This window comes from Delphinapterus leucas, chromosome 12 (assembly GCF_059928025.1).
Source record: "Delphinapterus leucas isolate spDelLeu-1000000601 "Yukka" chromosome 12, BTC_Dleu_Yukka2, whole genome shotgun sequence".
NCBI classification, from domain to species: Eukaryota; Metazoa; Chordata; class Mammalia; order Artiodactyla; family Monodontidae; genus Delphinapterus; species Delphinapterus leucas.
The window spans coordinates 29,627,110-29,651,340 of NC_143140.1; the positions used below are offsets into that span (position 1 = coordinate 29,627,110).

The 24,231-nt window shown below is 48.0% G+C and overlaps 1 protein-coding gene across 2 annotated transcripts in view; it reads left to right on the top strand.

Moving 5' to 3' along the window:
* The window catches only part of ANKRD6 (ankyrin repeat domain 6), a 327,878-nt gene that overhangs the window by 13,084 nt on the left and 290,563 nt on the right, over positions 1–24,231 (top strand). For both annotated transcript variants that reach the window (XR_016395155.1, XM_089921869.1), the window contains exons 2-4: positions 12,985–13,083; positions 19,900–19,998; positions 21,654–21,752. Coding sequence is in view for 1 of the 2 variants with exons in the window: in XM_089921869.1 (XP_089777995.1) it covers positions 12,985–13,083; positions 19,900–19,998; positions 21,654–21,752 (297 nt within the window). In the remaining variant the exon portion in view is untranslated. The remainder of the gene's footprint in view (positions 1–12,984; positions 13,084–19,899; positions 19,999–21,653; positions 21,753–24,231) is intronic.

Consider the following 24,231-nt stretch of genomic DNA (forward strand, 5'->3'; position numbering starts at 1 on the left):
GCTGGTGGATATTTTCAGCAGCCACTCCCAAGGGAAGGCTGGAGGTGGATAAATGCTGTACATTCACAGCCTCAAGAAATGCAGCCAGAACAGTGGAAGCCAAGGATCTTTTTTGTTGATGTTCATTTGCTTTGGTTTTGATTCTGTGGGAGTGTGTTTAATATTAGGACTTACTGGAGTGGGGTGGGTCTGAACTTGTTTGCCAGCCTGTTGGTTTGTAGTCCTTTCCTGAAAGGTGCCAATCCCCAGTCCCCAAGAGGAGGGCGGCGTGAGAAATAGATGCTTACAAGGCTGTTGATCAGATGAAGTGTCCACTTGAGAGAATGTGTTGTCTGTCACATGCTTCTTCCAGAAGACTCCACACATTTGTTTAAAAAGATATAAAAGGGACTTCCCTGGCGTTCCAGTGGTTAAGAATCCATGCTTCCACTGCAGGGGGCACGAGTTTGATCCCTGGTTGGGGAACTAAGATCCCACATGCCGCGCGGCACAGACAAAAATTTAAAAAAAAAAAAAAAAAGATATAACCAATTTAAATATTTCGAACAGGTAATATTTACATTCACATGGTTCTAAAACAGAAGGCACAAAAAGTTGATAAGTCTTTCACACTCTCTCCCAGCGGCTCAGTGTCTCCTTTTCTGAAGGCAACCTGTGTTACCTGTTTCTTGCGTTTTTTTCCTGAGATAGTTTATGCGTATATGTGCAAATAGATGTATCTCTATGTATATCCCCACAGATTGCTTCTGTACAAACTGTAGGACACTATACATACCCTTCTTCCCTTTGCTTTTCTTCAGTGAACCATAATTGGCTTCACCCATCCCCTATGGATGGGCATTTAGATGCTGTTAATCCTCTGCTCTTAGAAATTATGTGGCAGCTACTGACCTTGTCCTGAGGTCTTACTGCACAGCGTGGTTCTGTCTGTGGGACAGGTTTCTGTGAGTGGCACTGATGGGGCAGGGCATAATTACAGGGCAGGGCCTTGTAATTTTCAGACCTGGAGCAGAACAGCTCTGCATGGAGCTTGCGCCGGTGTACACTCTCCTGGCAGAGAGAGGGGGGCCTGGGAACACTGCCCTTTAAGCGCGCTGTGACCAGTGCTATACCAGCCCCTCCCTCCTCCCTCTTTTCCTGGCCCTTCTTCCGAATTTATCCTGCCTTTCTCCATTCCTCGCCAGGAGCTCTCGGCAGTGGCTCTGTTTGGCCTTTGTTCCTCTCCCGTTCGGCATGGGTTCATAGAGTTTCTCTTTTTCACCAGCTCTGGCCTGTGTCTAGTGCCAGCTTCCCGGGAGTCAGGGGGAAAAGCAAGGGGTGGCTGATGGGAGGCCAGTGGCGGGAGTCTCCACACATCTCCTCCCCTTCCTCACCCTCCCAAGGCGGCCTGGGACTTCGCATCTCACACCCAGTAGCCAGTGTGTTCTCGCCTCCTGAGTGAGGGCCGGGCCTGCGCAGGGCTGATGCAGCCCCGGTCCTGCTCTTGGGTCCACACGCTCCATGGGGGCCCTGAGGGTGCGGAATTACATGTCAGGTCACACAGAAAATCCGCTTTTTGTTCTCCAACAGCTGGAAGCATCACCCTGTGGGAAGAAAATCTCCACCGGGAAAACTCAGGCCTTTGTAGTTTATTGTCAGAAATCAGGGAAACTTGACATATGGTGGTAATTCTGAGCAACTCTTATAAAACGAACACGTGTTCAGATTTTATTTGATCAATTAGTGAGGGAACCAGTAAGATGTTGCAACTGCTTCAAAAGAGAATGCAGAAAATTACAAATATGCAGGTCTCTGGAAAGCGGAAATAAATTTGCTTATTAGGTATAAAACTGGCCAGTATACACTGAATCTTCTAGACACAATTTGTTGGCATCACCCTCAGGGTTCTAAGACTTACAGACTTGTGAAATAGCTCAAAGACAAGGAAGATAACCCGGAGATGACCTGGAATTGCACTGCGCCTGAAATGGGGCACTTAGTCATCTCTCTCGCTTTCACCCACTTTATATTTTTATTTTTAAATTCTTTTCATTTTTAAAAATTATAGTAAAATATACATAACGCAAAACTTACTACTTTAACTGTGTTTAAGTGTTCAATGGAATTAAGTCCATTCACATTTTTGTGCAACCACCAGCCCCATCTATCTCCAGAATTCATCTTCCAGACGGAAACTCAGTACCCCTTAAACACTTCCACCCCATACCCCCCTTGCCCTGGCAACCACAGCTCCACTTCCTGTCTCTATGACTTTGTCACCCGTTTAAAAATCTCTCAATTTTTCCTTCCCAAGAGCAGAGGCAGAGGATCACTTCACCATCTCTGTGACCCTGGCCTCCTCGAACCTTGGTTTCCTGTCTGTAAAATCAGCCTAACCCCTACCTCGGGGATTAGCTGTCAGGGTCAAGTGAGGTGATCCATGCAGAGTGCTTGTACAGTGTAACAAGGATGTAGAAGGAGCTCAGCGGAGGGTACTTATTATCATAATTACTGTTTTCTCACTTGCATCCGTGGTCCCCAGAGGCACAGAAGTTCCCCTCGGTAGGTCAGCAGTTTTCAGTATTGACCACATGTGTGATCACCTGGAGAGCCTTAAAAAGATACTGATGCCCAGGTTCTGATTTAACTGATGTGGGGTGTGGCTGGGCTTGTTTCAGAGCCCCCGTGACTCTAACGAGCAGCTGGCCGGGAACCCGCTCACTGCTCCGGGGCCTTCCTCCAGGGAGCCTGGAGCCCCGTGTGTGGGACGGAGCAATGCTCTCTGCAGAGCGCTGCCAAGTCGGTGGTTAGATGCCTGGAATTCATGGCGCTGTTTGTGGAACACCACGGAGTACTGATGTTCTCGATGCCGTAACGCAAGCTAGAAACAAGTTCACCTGCAGGAGATCCACGTCTTGAGTGTGGGAAGGCAAATGCATGCTGTGAATTGTTGTGTGGCCCACCTGTGAGACGTGCGTGGCACGTCACTGGCTCAATACTAAGAAAGTCTCAGTGAGGGTTCACTTAGGATGACGAGGGTGTTAGCTAAGTTAGTGTTTCCCGCAAAGTTAGGGGGCGCCCCCCGGGGATGCTCCTTTGGGGGAGGGAGAGGGCAGTGTAAGAATTGGTGTCATGGGTCAGACTTAAGTCCCCACCTGGGCCTGAGGGGAGATGTGCTGTGACTGAGGAGAACAAGCCTCGAAACGTCGGGGATGGACCCTTAACACTGACTCAAGCACCTCAGGAGAGGCAGCCGTCGCTGCTGTTGGAACGGGGGTCCGGGGTCAGCCCGGAGTCTCTCGGCTGCTTGCTCACGGCCTCTGGGGAAGTCTTGGGAGGGGCGCCTTGCTCTGCGGGGCCTCTTCTGTTGCCCTCTTGCTGTGTCTGCAGTGGTGTTCAGCGGGGGTGAAGGCAGGCCCTCTTTCCCCAGCTCCGGGCAGGCCTGCTGGGTGCGGTGGCCCAGAGGCCCAGTCCGCGCCGGGGTGTTCAAGTCAGCTGCATGTCCCATCCCTGGGTCTGTCTGTGCAGTGTGTGCTCTGTTGCCTTAGCAGTCTGCGCTGAAAACAGAAGCCTCAAGCTGCACAGCTGACTTTCATAGCCCAGATTAATGTGCTGGTAACACCCCCTAAGTACCTGTGTCTTTCCTGAACGAAACGCATTGGAGGATCACTGGTTTCCAGGCCAGTAATCTTCCTGCTGTAAGACTTTCACGAAGTGTCATCACCTAATCCACGCTCTAGGGTTGCTGTAAAATAAGGAAGCCAGAGAGGAAAGAAGCTTTAGAAGCTGCTGAGTTGCCCACTTGGGCCTCTGCTCAGATGTCAGTGCAGATGGTCTGTTGGTGGATTCTCTATTAGTTTTCTTCTTTCTCTTTTCTTGCTCTTAAGCTGTAATGACTTCGGTTTCAGAAAATAAATGAAGCCAGGAACTTGTTTGGAGACTGAAAATTCTTTCTCAGCAGGCCTGTTGGTTTGTTTCCAGTGAGAACTGGCTGTTGCATGTTTAAGTTGTTGTAAACCAAGGATATAAACCAAGATGGGTGAGTAGGTGGTGACTATGCCTGGTCTTCTTTCAGCCTGTGTTTCCATCAAATAGAGCAACGTCTAAAGGATTCTACACCATGAGCAAGTGAAAATGCAAGGCTGATTCTACATCAATCAGTGTAATCCCCATATCAATAGTTGCCTTACTCTGTTTAGGCTGCTGTAACATAATACCACAGACTAGGTGGGTAAACAGCAAACATTTATTTCTCACAGTTCTGGAGGCTGGGAAGTCCAAGATAAAGGTGCTGGCAGATTTGGTTCCTGGTGAGGACCCTCTTCCTGGCTTACAGACAGCCGCCTTATTGCTGTGGAATATTAGTCAGCCTTAAAAAGGAATAGAATTCTGATACATGCTGTGACATGGATGAACCTTGAAAACATTATGCTAAGTGAAATAAGAGAGACACAAAAGGACAAATATTGTATGATTCCACTTGTATAAGGCACCTAGAATAGGCAAATTAATAGAGATGAAAAGTAGGGTGGGGGGAATTCCCTGGCAGTCCAGTGGTTAGGACTCTGCGCTTTCACTGCCGAGGGCCCGGGTTTGATCCCTGGTCGGGGAACTAAGATCCCACATGCTGTGTGGTGAGGCCAAAGTAATAAAAAAGAAAGAAAAGAAAAGTAGGATAGAAGTTAGCAGGGGCTGGGGAGAGGGGAATTACTGTTTAATGGCTACAGAGTTTCTGTTTGGGATAATTAAAAGTCCTGGAATTGAATAATGGTGACGGTTGCACAACATTGGAAATATACTTGATGCCACTGAATTATAAACTAAAAAATGGTTAAAATGGTAAATTTTATGTTATGTATATTTAACCATAATAAAAAAATTGTTTTAGTTCACCCAAGAAGCAGAAAACTTAAATAGTCTAATTACCATAGAAAAGATTAGAAATGTGATTAAAGATGCAACCTTTAAAAAAGCGCTAGAGCCAGATGGTTTCACAGCCCTGTTCTGTATTTTAACAAAAAACCAATTCCAATGTTGTTTAAACTATTGTAAAGCATAGAGCAAAATGGAAAGCTGGATTTGTGTTATGAAACCAGTGCAACCTTAATACCAAAACCAGGTAAATATAAATGAGTGAGAGAAATAATACAAGAACTATAGAGCAATCCCAATTATGAATTAGAAACAAAAATTCTTAATAACCTTAAAAATACAGCACATATCAGAATAGTACAATGTGACCAGGTAGAGTTTGATCCAGGAATGCAAGGATTGTTCCGTAATTCATTACACCAACAGATTAAAAGGGAAGAAAACCCACATGATTATATTAACAATTGCTGAAAAGGCAATGATTCCCATAAAAATCAGGAAATAAGAGAGGACAGTTCTTACCTCCCAACCATAGTTCATCAGGCATTGGACCACCGTGCTTTGTCAGTGTTTCAACGTATTGAAAATGTAGTCTAAGTAGCTACCTGCAAGGAGCTTGGAAGCCATTAACTGATACCTTCTAACTTAGGAACAGATGTACTATCGGAACCAATGGGATTCTTTTTTTTTAAATTAATTTATTTATTCAGTTGCGCCAGGTCTTAGTTGCGGCACGCGGGATCTTTTAGTTGCGGCATGCGGGATCTTTTAGTTGTGGCATGCGGGGTCTTTAGTTGTGGCATGTGGGATCTAGTTCCCCGACCAGGCACCAGACCCAGGCCCCCTGCATTGGGAGCGCGGAGTCTTAGCCACTGGACCGCCAGGGAAGTCCCTAACCAATGGGATTCTTTACAGCCAGTTAATATTTTGGTCCTTCTGGTTGGTGGACCTTTCTAGAAGCAAGCCCAACCCTAACAGTTTCTGCATCACCTCAAAAGGAATTCTCTTATTAATGAAGCCATTATGTTTGAATAATTGATTCCTAACCATACACATTTAAAATCATCTCTCCCAATTATTTATGATTATTAGGCCCTCCCCAAAGTAAGACTTAGAGAAACATTATGAAGCTTTTTGGCACTGACCATCTTAAAAGAAAGGACTGTTATTTTAGAGGACAATCCCAGTAGCCCTGCCCGAGTATGACTGGACTGTTGACCCCCGCCAGTGCAGGAATTTTACATCTGCCCCCATTACATTTTGTCTTGCTAAAATTAGCCTGTCCTTCCAATCGGAGGTTGTATTGGATCCTGATTTTTGTCATCCAAGGACTTTATTCCCTCGCTGTTTCTTGTCACCTACTGTCTGATTAAGATGTGATGTGTCACTCATTCAAGTAGGCAGGTAGACAAATCACATTTCCAAAAAGGAAAGAAAGTTCTGAAGTCTATTTAAACTATACATTTTTTTAAATGTAAAGTTTTACTTTCTCACTTTCCTTTTATCCGTGGCACTTTTTCTTTGTCCATTTTCTTCCCTGAATATCTTGATAACTTTGTTTTCATTGAATCATAAGCCTGAGAAGGACTTTGAAGTTTTGGACCCAAATCTACACCATTCCAGGCAGTCAGAGCTCTGGGAATACTGTTTATGATAAGGGGACCCTGGGGACACCTAAGAAAGTTTGTGGGGAGCCTTGTAATACAATTTAAAACCAGAACAAGGGGCCAAGTGGCCAGGATTCCAGCTGTTATTTGTTCTGCCACAAATAAAACTTGAGCTCTTGAAAATCACTGACCCTCTGCTAGCCTTACTTATCCTCTCCAAATTAAATTCTCAAAGACCCTTTTCAATCCGAATATTATATTGTTTCTAAAATATGTGCCACTCCTACTTTACTACTGTTACAACTTTCTTGCTTCCTCTCTCTCTTTCCTATTTCCTTAATGCTGCAGGTAATACAGACAGACTTTACTCGCCTCAAAAAAGACTGCATGACCCTGACCTATTGTATTTCTCATGATCTGAAGAAAGGAAGTGTTGTCATTTTGAAATTATTACACTAATTTAGGTTATACCTAAATTCTTCTTGTTGAACTGTTTCCCTTCATGTGGGTCACATCTCTGCAACTGCCCTCCTTGTAACAGCACCCAGTTAAGATGGCTCAATTGTTTTATTTCTTTGAGCTAATGAGTCTCAATTCCTTTAGCCTCCTTTTGCCCCATGTGTCTGTGTGAGCTTGAGCAAAAGCATATCATTTTGTTCCAGGAATGGCTAAGCACCCTTTCTTCTCACTTCTCAGGTCCACTCTGTTAGACCAGGCAGCTTCCTTGAGGAGTCAGGGCTCAGCATCCATGGGGCAGGTGTTCATGGGGCGAGTGTTGTCCGTGTGAAAGGCCTGCCCTTTAGTAAGGAGGATCTGAGATACCTAAGCAGGAGAAAGAAGCTGTGACTCAGCTTCCAGGTCCTGACTGGAGTAATGAGTGACCAGGGTCACAGGCCAGGACTCTCGGGTACCATGGAGTCTGTATGAAGAGAGAGTCTTTCCAGGCTTGTTTCACTGGCTTGTGATTCTCAAATTACCCCTGGTTCGCCTCCCTTGGGCTCCGCCCCTCCCGAGGGAGGTGTCTCCAGGGTAAATACCTTGGCCCGCCTGGAGTGTCTGGTGAGAAGGATTAAGTACCACATCTGAACACAGGGAGGAACAAAACACCTCCACTTTCTTTCAAGGTGTATTTTAAGCTGGTTACCTTTGGCTGGGCTCCCTTGTTGGTGGGAGATCTTTATCTGAACAGGAATTCTTCTCTAGGAATATTCCCTGACCGAGCCCCACCCCCTCCAGCTGGGAGTTAGGCTCTTCCAAACGAGTAGCAGGGACTTTTCGTTCTGAGCGCCCTTTATGATCACCTGAGAGTGTAATTTACGGGTCACCTGCTGGAACGGGAGTCACTCTGATGTTACCATGCAGCAGTTCTGCTGGAAATCGGGACCCGCAGGGCTCAACATGCCAGAACAAAGCAGCACCCAGACCAGAGCCCCGGAGCTGTTGACAGTGAGGCCACTTTTTTGTAGCTGTTGCCTGGCTACGGCTCAAGGCCCTTTGCCATTCAGTTCCCTGGAAGTGAGTGGGCTCCAAGCCTCTGCCTCTCCCTGGTTGGATCAGGGAAATGTGCTCTCTGCAGGGTCCTGCACCCTCTCTCCCCTCGCTGTTCTCACATGGCCCGTCCTGACCCCAGGGCAGGTTGGAGGGACCAGCACATTTAAAGCATGACAACGAGGGATTCATAACCTCCGGCTGCACGTTAGAATCACCTGGAACTTAAAAAACACCCACTCCAAGACCCCACCCTAGGCTGATGGAATCTGGGGTTGAAATTTGAGAGCTTAAAAATGTTTTCAGGTGACTCTAATGTGGGACGGCATTGGAAACCGGTGGTTTATGTTAGTGGCTCTCGAAACGTGGTTCTACGCTAGCAGCATCTGCTTCTCCTGGGAACTCGTCAGAAACGCAAGTTCCCAGCCTCCAGACCTACGAAATCGGAAACCCTGGAGGGGGCCCAGACAGCCGTCTTTAACAAGCCTCTGCTGCCCAATAAAGTCTGAGGACCACTATTCATGCACAAGCAAGCTAGTTTCGTGTGACCTGTGAATGTAACTGTAAAAGCACCAATAGAAAAGATGCAGTGGAAAGGATGGGGTAAAAAACGATAATCCTTGTATGGGGTGGGAGAATCACAGATGATTTGCTTTCATCTTCCGAATTTTTAGTAGTGTCATTGTATTGTTTATATACTCTCTTAAGATACAGAAAGTTCTGGGTTGAGGAGATGTAGTCTTTTAGTGTTTTGTACTGACAGCTGGGGACGAAAGAGTCATGAGGAATGTACCGAGAGGAATGACTCCTGCTGGAACGGTCCCCACTGGGCAGGTTTCACCTGAGGGCCTGTGGCTGCTCTGGGGAGGATTATTCCGGCCCCTCCTCAGCCCAGGTCACTCATCGGAATCACCTGGGGAGGATATATAACCCCCCCCCCCGCCCCGCCCCCGCTGCCTGCGCCCCACAGAGCACTGAGTCAGCAACTCTGGAGGAAGGCCTCAGGCATCAGCACGGGTGGACAGACACACAGACCAACCTCCCCAGGCGATTCAGATGTACAGTGAGAATGGACAGCCTCTCTCCTCATCTGGAGATTCTGAGGAAACCAGGTAATTTGCAAGCACCCTCAGGGGTGATCATCTGGGAGCGGCGGGAGCTTCCTGAGAGTGGAGCCCTCTGCCAGGGGAGTGCCTCCCCCAACAGGAAGCAGCTAGCAGGGAGTGTGGTGGGCCAGAGCATGCGGGCTGCGGTCAGATGGCTTAGGGGTGAATCCAGACTCGAGTTACCTGCTGCGTGACATTGAACAAGTGACTGTCTCTCTATGCTGCAGTTTTCTCATCTGTAAAATGGGCTTAATAATGCTGCCTACCTCCTAGGGTCGTTGGGAGGATTGAATGAGCTAATACATGTAAAACTCTTAAGATGTGCCTACCATGCCGTAAGCGTCCCATAAATGTTAGCTGCTGCTGGCCCTTGCTCTCATCCTTGTTGCTATTGGTCTTGCTGGGCTCACCAGGGCCTGGGTTGAGTTGGGTTAAACTAGTCTTTGAATTAGGCAGGGCCTAGGACAAACCAGTGCTTCAGAAACTTCTTCCTCTTATCATTCATGGTCCACAGTCTTTTCTCCTGTTCCCAAGTCTTCCACTGGCCATTCCTAGGGGCATGGAGGTTGAGACCGGTTGTACCCTTAAGTTCAGGTCATTCAAAGACCCCTCTAAGGATCAGTTTTTATTTGCCCCCTCACACTTAGGGTGGTTTCAGCCTTCTGCGTTTGTTAGGCATGACCTTGGGGTATCCCTGTGTGCTGGGTGGGAGCAGCTACTCCCCTGAATGGCTCTACTTTCGTTGCTTTTCACTATAGAATGTTCTGGAAAACCAAGCACATTTCTGGGTGGGTGGTGTGTGTGTGTGTGTGTGTGTGTGTGTGGTTGTGTTAGGAGAGCCCAGGGGACAGGAGTGGACAGCTTCAGGGTCAGTGGGAAACCAGTTACTACCGCCTTTGCTACTTGCTAGATGCCAGAAAAGGAACCAGACGTGCAAGGGGGACACTGACCCTCCTTAGAGGAGCCCCTGTGTCACTGTTGCAGCTGCTCAGATGCTCGTGAAGCCCCCAGGATGCCTACACCTCCTCTGAGGGGTTGAGACGTCCCTGAACCTGGAGGCTGCAGCCCGCCGGGCCCGCCTTGTCTCTGGTCAAGGGTGGAACTGTGGAATTTGCTCCAGTGACCCTGGGAGGCCCGGCCTGCCCTGTGGTTGAGGAGCACCGGGATTGGTTTGAGGTGCAGTCCCGCACTCGGGGAGATCACGGCCTAGTGGGAAGGGCCCTCAGAACAGGACTGGTAGTTCCCTGAGGGGAGCTGAAGTGCTGTGGGTGTGGAGAAGGCAGCCGGGAACATTTCTTCTCGCAGAACTGGAGAAGGGTGTTCTCAGTAAAGAAGCCCCTTCCAGAGAGACGTGGAGACGTGGGACCTTGTATTTCAAAACCCTGCAGCGTAGGGCCCACCTGGCTATTCAGGTGACCCGAGGTCCAAGTCTTCTCCCAGGTCTGTGCCCTTGAAAACATCTCACTTGTCTCTGGGACAATGGTGCAGGGGTGTCAGGGAGGAGAGGCAGCGGTTGGGGTGTCTTCAGGGGTGAGGCTGGGGACAGTTGGAGGGAAGGAAACCCGTGATGGATGGTGGGCGTTACCTCACTTATCCTGTTTGAAGCCTCCGGGGTGGGTAGTGGAGACCGTTCCTATTTCACAGATGAGGAAAGGGGCTTAGGAGAGTGTCCTGCACAAAATCTCACAGGTGTTACTAGTCAGAGCCGGGATTTGAATGGGGCTTGTCGGGCTCCAGTGCCTCTGGCCTCTCTTTTCTCCACAGAGGGGACTCTGCTGACCTTGGATGAGGAAGCTGCCTCCAGTCCAGGGCCACCTCGTTAGTAATCTATAGTTTCTGAAGTGCCCTCCAGACGTGACCTGGTTTGAACCACATCGGTGTTTCCTTCTCTGGATCTTCTGATTTTTTGGTGTTCACTTGGGCAGACCCTTTCGCCTCCTTGGGCCTCAGCTTCCACACTGTAATATCTGGTTGCTGACAGGGATGTTCCTTGGGGTTCCCCTGACCTGTGGCACCAGCTACTCCTCGGCCTGTGGCCTCCTTCCCAGCCTCTCTCGGGGCAGCTTCTGCCCGCACGGTCTGCACTTTCCAGATGCTCAGAAGCTCTTGTGTCCCGCCATCCTGTCAGCCCTCCTCACAGCACACACGTCTTTCTCCTCACAAATGCAGTGGGCTTCCCCTTGTTTCAGGATGCTCTAGAAGCCTTGTGAAGGTCACTGATCCGATGACCTGGACGAGGACGCAGGACAGGTGGAGCCCGGGGCCAGGCCCAGCGGGGCGGGAACCAGGCTCTCTGGCTCCATCTCATCAGCTGTGGACATTTCGTCGGAGGAGTCAAGGTTAAGCGGCCCGCGCTGAGCACAGTTGCCAGCCAAGGCAGGTCACGCTTTCATCTCATCTCAGACGTTGCCTTTTTATGAAGGCTTTTTATAGCCCACTTTCTTAGGACAAACTTTTTTCTTAATTAAGAATTCTAATTTTAAAGTGAGCTCTGACCTCTTTCTTTCCAGAATCATTCTGATGCTTTGATTGCATTTCGCGGGTTGAAGTTAAGATCCCTTATTGTCTGCTATCTTGTTTTCCTGCGGGGCTAGTTACCCACGGCAAACTGGCGCTTGATCGAGATCATAAATGGGTTTATCCTGCTAGAATATCAGTAAAGGCCTTTGGGAAGTTTTACCAAGATGCGAGAAAGGGCTCAGGCCGTGTGAGACCCTTATTCCCCTGGGAGTGTTTCAGCACAGGTGGGGCCGTGCATGGCTAAATGCTGTTTGGAGCTGGGGTGGGAACGTTTCTTCATGGTGAACTTGAGGGAGAAAGCAAAGGCAACATAATGGCTCCTTCAAAAGTTGGAGAATTAGGCGTTTGGCAAGGTCAGTTCTCTAGATGGAAAGTGATTTACACCGAAGAGGATTATTCTGAGTGCGACCCTCAGTGTCACAGCTCAGGAGCTCGCTTGCAGGGAACGGTCATCTCTATGACCCACCAGCAGGGCTGAGAAGCCCGCTCAGGTGCACAGGAGACGTGCACTCACGTGTGTTCTGCTAGCCACTGGGAACAACCTGGAACCCATCAGTGGGAGAATGAGTGAATGATGTGACAATATTTTTTAAAAACTCAAAAATATAATGTTGGACCCCCCAAATTGCCAAATGACATTGTACAGTTTAATACCATTTATGTAAGGTTTGAAGACAAGCAAAACGATGTTCATCTATTGTGCGTGGCTACAAACGTAGTAAAGTGTAATAAAAGGGACAGGAATGACGAATCCCAAATTGAGCGGTTACCTCGGGGTTGAGGGGAAATGAGATCTGGGAGGGGTTCACGAGGAATGGCTACGGTTTCTCTAATTTTTTCTTAAAGTGATTGGTGGTTGTGTACATTTTAAAATGTTCATATTTTTGAATGGCTGAAATACTTTGTAATTTAAAAATTTGTTTCTAAAGAGGGGAGAATGTGTTCTAATGGTTTGTCCATCAGTTTCAGTTTTGAGGAATTACTAACTAGACTTCTCCGGGGCTGATTAGCTTGACTCTTTGCTGCTCTCCCATCTCTTACCCCATCAGATTCACTGTGGCCACTTCACCATCCCTGACTATCAAACCAGTGGGGAAATAAGAGAAAACTTGAAAGCCCTCACTTTCCTACTTGCTGGTTGGATGAGCGGGGAGTGGAAATTATGCACTAAGGGAAGTCTCCACATTTTGAGCATATTTTGTTCCTTGATCACAGTGCCAATAGCCAAGGTTAACCAAGACAAACTTGAATTCCGGATGAATCCATAAGAATCTCCTGCCAAACTGAACGGGGTGGGGTGTGGGGGGGTGGCGGGGAGTGCCACTGTGCAAACCTTGCTCTAGGCTCCCCGCCCCCAGGGGAAGAGTGCGTGACGTCTTGTTCTGAAATCAGTGTTTGCTCTGCATTAACAGCATGGCCGGACCCCCTTGCATCTTGCTGCCAACAAGGGCCATCTTTCTGTGGTCCAGATCTTGCTGAAGGCTGGCTGCGACCTCGATGTCCAGGACGATGTGAGTAGAAGCCATCATTCTATCAGGGCATGGTTGTCAAGGGGGCTTGTCTGCCTCGAATCCCACAACATGTAACTAGCTATGAGGGGAGGGAGTGGGCGGTAGGAGATGCTCTCCAGCACTTTGTAGCTTCATCTTGGTGGGAAGAACTTCCTCTTGAAGGTCTGCTGTGGGCCCCATTCTCAGTAGCAAGGTTGAGTTTGGGAGTGTGAGCTGGTCTTTCTATCATGGTTCCTATCTAGTGGTAGTATTTCCTGTCCAGTATTATTCAAGTGCAGAGCCTCGAAGGGCATCTTGTCTGTGTCCTGTCTCAGTATAAAGGAGCACACCGCACACACACACACACACACACACACGCACGCATGCACGCACACACGAGTATGGGCAAGCCTTGCTGGGAATGTGTCATTGACCAAACATAACTGGAGAAAAGGTGAGGCTTAAAAACTTAATTTTTTTATTTTCTCGCCTTGATTTCTCTTACGCTGTATACATTCAGTTAAAAAGGACCTATTTAAAGAAACAACAGCACACTGATCTCATGGAATCTGAGAAAAAGGAGGCCTCCAGAAAGAGTTCACTCTGGTGCTCTGCCATGATTGAAACTCAGTCTCTGAGTTTCTTTAGTCAAATTATCTAGAAAGAGATTCCAGTTGGTTCTTTTGGAGTCAAGAATCCATTCCTGAGTAAATCAGCAGTGGCTGGCATGGGGTCACCTAGTGCATAGGGTGGCCCTGTTGGGTCTTCGAAGGGAGTGAACTCTCTAAGAAGCGGATGTAGAAAAGATTATGTAAATTGCCATCCAGTGAGCTATTAGGAAAATATCCTAATGATAATCTGATTGGAAGCTATTTTCAGAAACTTTTAATTCTGTTTCTAACTCTAATTTGTATAGTAGGACTCAAAGGAGAAAGAACTTTTGTGAGTAACACAGAATCTTGGAGAGTTAGTATTTATAAACCCCTTCCAGACTCACCTGTAATCTCTGTGGTTACAGAACATTATCAGATTTCAGACACTCAGGTGGGCTAGGGTGTGGGTTACCATAGTGCTTCAAGTTTTCTTTGAGTCTGTGTAAGGTCCTAAAACTTGGCAAACACCCAAGTTGAGAAGGACAGCATTCACAAAGAAATAACCAAATATGTCATATACACGGGCAGAAGGCTGTCAGTGTCATTCATAAATTTCTGGTTATATTTGGAACCTATTGAGTCATCAAGGATATTATTTTCAAAAGATGCTGATCTAGCTTTAAGCTGTTGATTTCTACCTTGGGTCACAACACTATTTTCTTTCCTTGCACTGTAGCCATCATAACATACCTGATTATATCTTATCCTTACATGACAGGAGCAAAAATACAGGGAGAGAGAAGAGATTCTGACCACAGGAAACGCAGGGCATTCAGTGCTTGGTGCAAATATGTCGGACTGCATCTGGTTTTCTCTGTGTAATTGAAGCCCTTGCTTGCCACGGTGGCAAGGCTGCAGTACCAGGCATGCTAACCCATCCTGACCCAACACTCCTGTCTCAGGTCCTAAGCTGCGAGTATCACTGTGTTCTCCTGAAGCAAAAGCCATGCTGACTTTCTAGAACTACTGCTGTTTATATCAGGCAAGATAGGAAGTAAAAACTCAGGAGCCAAGACAGCCAAAGGGGGACATAGCAGCAGAAGGAAAGCCAGCTCTACTTTCAGAGAGGAGCTCTTTCACTTACTGAAATCTTTTTTTTTTTTTTCATCTTTCCCTTGGTCTAGACGATGCGTACATTGCTTCTCCCAGGTAGCTTAAAACAAAACAAAACGAACGACAAAACAGTGCAGAAACAGCTGGGAATGGAGAAAGTAGAATTGATCTTTACTAGTTCTGAAGTAATGCATTTGCCAGAGTATGTTCATGTGTGTCTTCTATACATTTACTGTGCTTGTTGATCAGCCTTGAAACTCATGTAGGAATTCAAGGAAGAAAACTCTTTATGAGTGTTCTTTAAAGAAGCTGGTGGGAGATTAAGTATTGGAAAAAAATCATTTCAGAAGTTACCTTTCTTGGGTGATGGGTAGCGATAGAGAAGTTTAATGTTATGAAGAATTTACTCCTAACTTCGTGTTCTACAGATACTGTGCTTTATGTCATGGTAAAGACTGAGAATTAGTTGAAGAATGACCTCCAGTGCCCTGGAGTGGGATTATTATGAATTTGAACCCGTGGAAACCAGTTCTTTAGAATATGCAACTCCAGGGGCAAGTTCCCTCTTGCCTCCTGCCAACCCTGTCAACTCTCATTGGAGCTCTAAGGCCATCTCTGATTGGTCAATGAGCAATCACACGGCCCCCACCTCAGAAATAGTCCACGACCCCGTGGCCACGGTAAAAGGCATGAAGGAAGAGAAAAATAAGAAAAACCAGAGAAGCAAGGCTAGGAAGAACCCTGGAAGATCAGAGAGAGAAAAAGAGGTCAGCAATTATTTTGTGCACCTACCCTGTCTTGAGCTTCCTTGCAACATGTCTGCCTGTGGCACCTGGGAGGGATTCCTCCTGAAGAGGGGCATGGTCCACCCTTGCATGACTGGGGTTTCTCCCATGAGCTTGGCTTTGGAATCTGCCCACATTTGTGCTCACTCTTTTTCGCCATGTAGGAGAGAACACTAAAAGTATTTCAGAACAAAGTTCTAGACCTCAGTGGTTGCAAATCGTTTGAAATCCCAAAGTAAGGAACACTGACATCTTAGAAAAATGGAGAGCTGGCAGCTCATGCACTTTGCAGACTGTTGCAGTCACTTTGGAACACGATTTGCCTGTTCCAAACCGAAGTGCCAAACTGCAAGATTGCTGGGTCTTCAAGTTTCTAGCTTCAGTGCTTTCCTTCTGCTTCTTTGTAGTCAGCCATTCAACAAATACTTCTCAGGTGCCTATACTCGCCAAGGCACTGGGCTCAGTCACTTAGCTTGATGATGCCATAAAGAGGCAGCCCATCCCACAGAAGCACCTGATCCTTCTTAAGGCCTGTTTTAAGGTAATTGACTTCACAGGTTGTGAACAGCTCAGGGTGAGCGCAAAAAGCCTTGCCAATTTGAGTTCTGCCCCAACCATGCTACCCCAGATTAGCTGGTTATCCCCTGAACTGCACTGGGCCTTAGTATTTTTAATTAATAAAATGAGAGAATTAGGTGCCATGGCGCTTGGAGCGTAGTAGAGGATTAATAAGTATTTGCTGAATAAATAATGAGTAAATTTTGTTGAGAGTGCCACACTTTTCCTAGCTTTTTTTTTTCCCTCCAAAGTTTCAGAATTTCATGGTTGATATTTAGATCATGTAGAAATAAAGATTATGTCAAAGTTGCTGCTTGGGTCTGTTATAAGTACGTAGTGAGGATACATCTTGTTCTTTTCTGTGTCATATTTCAAAGAGGAAATATTTCAAAGGTAAGTTTTAGTTTTATAACAGGAAGAGTTGATTCACAGGTAATTGACCCTGTTTCAATCAAGGGTCTCAGGTGTTTGCTTAAGTTGTGTTCTGGGGGGTGGTAGTTCTGAGACAGCCCGAGGTGGTCCTTGGCTTATGTATTTCGTGTCTCTCAGCCTGTGATGCTCACCTTGGCAACTTCAGGGTGGCTGGTTTTCATGTACTAGAGAAAGTGTCTCACCCAGTCCTCCAAACCCACCCCACCTGGTGTGAGCAAAGCTAACGGTCCTGCTCAAGGACCACTCAGGGTGGGGAAAGGCTGGCTTTGGCCTTCACAGCCGTGTATATCCGACACCTGGGGCAAGGACCCTGGCTTTGAGCGGGTCTGTGACTGAGGGGTGTGAAGATGGAGGGGAGGCTGTGGCCTGGAGACAGGCAGGGCCAGGAAAGGGGACACGCAGGAGACACCTGTGCCAGGTGCCTGAGGACCCTTTGTTCCCACCATAGCCTCACCCAGGTGGTCAAGTCTCCTTGCGCGTTTTGCTCGTCCCTCTGGAAATTGACGTTTAAGGGCTGAACTAGAAGTGAGATTTAGCTTCTTGCATTGAGCTAGAGTTTCACAAAGGAATGTTACCCCCAGGGGAGCAAGTACAGGAGATTCATGCTAAAAGCAAGTAATAAATACTGGTGACATTCGGGCTCCAAAGCTGCCTCAACTCATGATTTAGTGGCAGCCCGTGAAACACAATAAAGCATTTGACTTGAAGCCAGGCTGAGGTTAGACTGCACCTTGACTTAGCAGCAAGAGTGGCCCACACGGCCCACACTTTATGCAGAACATGCACAGAATGGTTACATTTGGTTACGTAAAAGGGTTGTTCTGATTGGGCCAAGGAGTGCTAGTTAGAATGCCGGCAGCTTGTGGGAATAGCAAAAGGCCTCTAATGATTAGAAATCTGACTGAGTCGGTGTTTACCCTGAAGGAGGGGGCTGCAGCCTTACTTTTGTTGCTGAGAACAGGGCACCACATTTCTTATCAGGTCAGTAACAAATTGCACTTGGGGTCCATTTTGGGAAAACCCATCACCATGCTGGTAGAGAAACAGGCAGTCTTGGAGATTCTTATAGAAGTTTTAAAAAGTTAAGACTGGGCAATTTTTCATGATTACTAAGTACACCTCATCTGGAAACACTTCCTAAGTTGTTTGAAGATGATGTGTGATGGCTTCGCACACCTTGTGCAAACACTGACCCAGTGGCCATGTTCTGCTTTTGACTGCATGGCACACAGAAAGGGTCCTCTTTGAGTAAGGGGTCTTGGAAAGGTGGGTGAGAAGAAAACCAAGCTAACTAAAGCTAATTTGTAATGGGAATAATAGCTTAGGATACCAAGGGGAGGGTTTGGTGACAGAATTCAGTGGACAGTGGATGGAATCATGGTAATGGGAGAGTGGAGGTCTGGATCCATCACGGCAGAATGAACAGTGAGAAAAGCTTCTGAGACATGGACAGTCCCTTTCCTGGTATATTGGTACAGCTTAGACTTTTAATAAATAGCAGTTTTTCCTGATGCTAGAAATTATATGTGTAAAATGTTGGAAAGTATTAAAAAAGTATAAGGAAGAAAATAAAAATCATTTCCCCTCATGTTTCTTTTTGTTTTTGTTTTTGTTTTGGCTGTGTTGGGTCTTCGTTGTTGTGTGCTGGCTTTCTCTAGTTGCGGTGTGCGGGCTTCTCATTGCGGTGGCTTCTCTTGTTGCGGAGCACGGGCTCTAGGTGCGTGGGCTTCAGTAGTTGTGGCATGTGGGCTCAGTAGTTGTGGCTCACGGGCTCTAGAGCGCAGGCTCAGTAGTTGTGGCGCACGGGCTTAGTTGCTCCGCGGCATGTGGGATGTTCCCGGACCTAGGGCTCGAACCCATGTCCCCTGCATTGGCAGGTGGATTCTTAACCACTGTGCCACTAGGGAAGTCCCTCCCCTCATGGATTTTTAAAGGGAGATTTAAAAAAATTTTAAGAATGTGAATTTGGTTTTTAAGTAGGATTAAGTACTTTTTTACTGTCATAAACTATACATAACATAAAATTGACCATCTTAACCATTTTTAAGTGTACAGTTCAGTGGCATTAAGTACATTCCCATTGTTACAAAACCATCACCACCATCCATCCCCAGAACTTTTTTTTGGATTAAGTGCTTTTAAAGTGCATTGTCATTTGTTACAGGTTCCAGGGATGTAAGTAGAATCAGCATTTGATTAAGGCAGTTTATAGGTAGCAGTGCATCCTTCTTTAAAAATCCTCCATGTTTTCTGTCTTCTAATTGTCTTTCTTTCCTCTCTCGGGCTAAGGACCAGGAGTGCCCCAGGGCATGTCCTTTGCCCCTGCAGTGTTCCACCAGAAAGCTGTTTATGTAAAACTCTTGCCAACCACATCATAGACCCCAAGAAGGGCAGGGAGGGACCTTGCCTCCTTTCACAGGTGAAGAACCTGAAGTCCAGCAAGGTGACAGGTGTCTCCCAAGGCTATGCGTGACGCATATCTCCTGACCCCCTTGCCCTGTACCCCTTCCGTCCCACCAGGAGTTTTCCACACCGTTCACGCATCTCTCTATTCAAGCCTGCGCTCCAGGCCAGACTTGATATCCTGAGTGCCTGTCAGAGATAAGATGTGCCCTCAGAGACTTCAGAACTCTCTCTTGCTACAGACTTGACGGTCTTACTTCTGGGATTTTAGTCCTTCTCTCAACTGCAATTAGGGGAAGAGTCAAGTTCCCTTTGGCGCCCTGACAGAGAAGAAGCAGGTCGGCAATCCCAGGAATCTGATCACAGAGAAAGGGGTCAAATGCAGCATAAATCAGCGAGGATGCTGTCCTGAAACATCAGAAGAGGCTTCTGAGAGACGTGCAGTGACAGCCTGAGCCCCTGGCCTCCTCAGGTGTCCTAGCTTAACCCCTGCATTGCTCTAGGCCAGGGCCAATCAGCATGTACACCCGCTCTCCGGTCGTGAGTGCCGCTAGCTGACAGAGCAGTCCATTGAGTCCTCTGACCCTGCGGAACGGGAGGCCTCAGCAGGGAGTAGAGATTCCAGGCATTGCTGGTTCCATTGCACAGCACACAGCCCAGCCCGCAGACCCACTCTTCACAGATGTGACCGTCACACTGCCGTCCCCTGGCGTGGCCCTCATCCAGAGGTCGGCTCTGTGGCCCAGGGCTGTTCTGCAGTTGGCTTAGGGTTACCACTGAGTTTGTGAACAAAATGACTCTCCAGGCATGCACTGTCTACTAACTAGCCCACCTAAGCCCGGCTGGGCTGGCGCTCGGTGATGGGGATGTCCCTGTGTCGGGTGGAGGGAGGGAGCGAGTGGTGAGGGGCCGGGGAGGGCTGACTGCTGTCCCTGTCTCCCCGCCACCCGCAGGGGGATCAGACCGCCTTGCACCGGGCCACGGTGGTGGGGAACACCGAGGTCATCGCAGCGCTCATCCAGGAGGGCTGTGCTCTGGACCGACAGGACAAGGTGAGGAGGGAAGTGGGACGGGTCAGCCTGAGGACCCTCTTTGGGACCTGCCGAGCTCGTGAGATGCTGTCATTCCTGAGTCAGCTCTCATGCCTTAACATGAGGAAATCGGCCCAGGGTTCCTCTGAAAGAGTATCTGATATTGAATTTTTAAAAAACTCATCCCTCTGTTCTGTGGCAGCAGTGGGCAACCACATAAATATAAATGGTGAAGAAAAAAAGTCTAGAATTAGTGACCTTTGGAGGCTTGGGTGGGGGAAGGGATGTGCCCCAGCCTCTCTGTTTCCTTTTTTTTTTTTTTTTTAAAGATAACGGAGTGAGTTAATTTATTTAAACTACACTGGAAGAGAAAATAAGCAAAATCAAGTCTTTAAAAAAATCCCAATGACATAGTGTTTTTAAATTGTCCCAGTGTTTTTAAATTGTCAAACCATCTTAAAACGTGGGACTTTGCAATTGAGTGCAATCTGGCCTCTGTCCACTTTTTTTAAACAACCTTTTATTACAGTGTAACATACATATACAGGAAGGTGCACAACTAATACGTGTGCAGCTCAGTGAGTTTGCACTGCCTGAGCACATCTGTGTGAGCCCCCAGATCAAGAAGGAGGTCATTACCAGCACCCAGAAGTGTTCCCACCCGGGACCCCCTTCACTCTTCCTTCTGCTTCCTGCTTCCGGGCCACATATCCGCCACCACCATTCCCAGCACCTGGCCTTTGGTACAGCCCTCGAGACCCTAGACTTCCCCTGTGGGTGTCAGCAATGTCAGGCCCGTGGCTTACTGTGTTGAATGAATGTCTAAGCCAGAGCCTGGACGCAGTTGGACACTGTCCCTGCACTGCCCCCAGCTGACGGCCCTGCGCCTGGCCTGGAACAGCCAGGAGGGCCTTTCCATCTCTCCTCTCTGTGCCCCCGTCTCCTCACCCCAATCCCAGGTCCCACCCCACGCAGTTCATTGCACTTAATGTGTCTTTTTTTAATAGTAAGTTAAGCAAATACAGCCTATGTTTAATGGGTTGATTTCTATTGAACAACCATCTATTGAGGACACTCGTTTACCTTATTTACAGATAGATCACTCTTCTCAGTGCCTGCTCATTTGTTTGGGGCCCTGAGGCTTTTGGATTAAACTGGGAGAGATTAGATTTGGGGGAAGAAAAAGGAGCAGTGGAATCTACCTCTCTGCCCTTGGGGCCCTGGAACTTGTGAAGCTGGACTCTTCATTTGCCTGACCTTTGCAGGGTTCTCTCTGGGGCCAGAGCAGAGCAGAGGAGGCCCTCAGGGGCCGTAGAGGTGGGGAGAAAGGGGCATCATACCTCCTGATGCTACTTTATGTTACACATGAGCTGTGCATGGGCCCTGGAGCCTTTCTCACCCTGGGTTCCCGGAGAGACTCAAGCCCTAATGCCTGAAGTCATCCATTGTAATACATCCTAAATCTAGAACGCACCTGGAACGGTACTTGTTAGGTACCGTTTCTGGAAGAGTGGAGAAACTGACCACTCAAATCACTGCCTGGGTTCTGTGGTTCAGGTGAGAAGCCCCAGCGGAGAAAGGCCCCTGCTTGTGCCCTGAAGTACCGTGTGCTCTGTTGACGGCAGTGAGACGGATCAGGCCCAGCTGATGTGCTTTCTTCTGTGTGTGCTCCCCAGGACGGGAACACGGCCCTGCACGAAGCGTCCTGGCACGGTTTCAGCCAGTCTGCCAAGCTGCTCGTTAAAGCAGGAGCCAACGTGCTTGCCAAGAACAAGGTGAGGCCCGGCAGGTGCTAGACCCCCTCGGCCACAGGTGAGGACAACCCGCCTGCCTTCCCGGCGGGAGCCTCCTCTCGCTGAGCAGGGCGAGGGCTCAGGGCCGTGGAACCTGGTGGGAATTGAAAGCTTGCAGCTCCTCGGTGGGAGCGATGCACGGGGTCCACGTGGGGGGAAGGAGGACCTACCTGGGGCCCCGGCCTCCCGTGAGCGCTGCGGCTTCCCTGCTGTCCCGTCAGTCTGTGAGTGTGCGGTTGAGGGGCCCAGCCCTGTCCTGCGGGGACAGGAAAGGACAGCAGCCTCTCCTCTCTCTCGTTGTCCTCTGTCACCCCTCTCTCCTCTGTCCCTCTCCTTCCGTGCTCATTATTAGTGTGTCCCTGGACTAGTTTAGAAGCCTCACAGCAGACTGACCCATCTGCCTGGGGCCTCCCCAGAGTGGCCTCGGCCTCTGTTGCTGTTGTCTCTCTGGGAGAGCTTGGCGTGTACCTCCTGCACAGCAGTGTGGGCTCACCGTCCCCTCCTGCTGCCCCCTCCCTCGGGGGTACCCTGTTCCTTTCTGCCCACTGACCTCCAGCCCAGTCTCCACAGGCCCATCGGGCAGTTTTTTAGAAGGCTTTCTTGGACTGCACACAGCTCTGTGCTGTGTTGACTGGTGAAATGTTTCTCATGGTTCCCTCAGGGGCCGAAAGCTTGAGGAAAGCAGCAAGCCATGCATCGTAACACCTCCAGTAATGCCTGGCTCACTGCCCGGCACGCTGTTGGCTCTCCATTTCTTCCAGGTGGTACATGGTCTGGAACATTATACCAACTCGAAGTAGGTGGTTTCCAGTTAATGGATAGGGAGGCCTAAGCTGGGAGCTAGTAGTCTTTTGTAAGATACGTGATTCGTTTGTGACACAATTAGGGCCGTAAACCAGCCCTGGTGGTTCTCCATCACATTCCCTCCTGTCCCCTGCAGGGCCCCAAAAGTATTGTGTGGGAAGCTATGTGTCCTCTCTCTAGATAAAGCAGCAGGGGCTGTTGGAAGCACAGGTGAGGTGCCATCCCAGAAGAGGGACTTCCATTCTGCACCAGCCACAGCCTCTGGGGAAGCCTCTAGAAGGTCCTTCTCTTTTTATTTTTCCCCCCAGCTTTATTGAGGTATAATCGACAAATAAAATCATAAGATATTCAAAGTGTACAACGTGATGATTTGATAATTCCCAGGGGTTAATGAACACATTGATCACCTCACATATTTACCTTTTGTATGTGTGTGAGAACGTTTAAGTTCTCCAATTAGCAAGTTTCAATTATAGAAGACAGTGTTATCAGCTGTGGTCACCACGTTATGCATTAGATCCTCAGGCCTTGTTCATCTTATAGCTGAAAGTTTATACCTTTTTACCAACCTCTGTGTATTTCCCCACACCCCAGCTTCTGGCAGCCGCTTTTCTACTCTGTTTCTACCAGCCCATCTTTTTTTTTAGATTCCGCTAGACGTGAAATCATACAGTATTTGTCTTTCCCTAACTTATTTCACTTGGTGTATTGCCCTAGATTCACCCATGTTGTCGCAAATGACAGGATTTCTTTCTTTTTTAAACGCTGAATAATATTCCATTGTATAAGAAAGGTCCTTACTCGGCAAAGTATAGCAGCCCTTATCTGGGAGATCAGTAGTCATTACTCAGGGTGGGGAAAATGCCTGCTATGTATATCTACCTAGGTCACAGTTCTTTTTAATTTCAGGTTTTGACATTGCAGGCTTTTGCATCTGACATCTTTCACTTTGTACAGTGGTTTTGAGAGTCTTTTATATTGTTTTGTGTGTGATTAGTTCATTCCTTTTTATTGCTGAGTAACGTTCCATTGTATGGATGTACCACAATCTGTATTCTAACCCATGTCTTTTCATTTTCTTCGTCCAAATGCTTTTCAGCATAATTGATTTTTTTATTGGCAAAGTAAATTTTGGTATATTTCTACAGCCATCAGATTTCTTTTATTTCAGTCATTTATTCAACACATTTAATGACTCCCACGAAGCCAGCAGCTTTGAGACAACCTCCTCTATGTGCACTGAGAGTCATACCAAGCCGAGCCCTGAGCCTCGCCACAGGGAGCAGAGTGTTTAAAACACGGGCAGACCCTTCATTTTGGAAGACTAAGCTAGCAGTGGTTCTCTACCCGGCTGCGCTTTAAAATCTCCCGGGAAACTTTAAAAACACGGGGAGAGGGGAGAAAACCAAACCCACCTGATGACCAGGCCTGGGGTGACCAGCTGTACCGTTTTTGCCCTGAGTTGGGGGTGGAGTTTCCCAGCATGCCGGCCTTTCAGCGCCTACACCCAAGCGGCCTGGCCCCACCCCCTGGGGCGGGGCCATCAGAGTTGCGTCTGCGCACTGGTCTATTTAAAGCCCCCCCCCCCCCGCCACCCCAGGTGACTCCAGACTGCAGCCGAGGGTTGATGACCGACGAACGAGCTCCCGCAACTCTC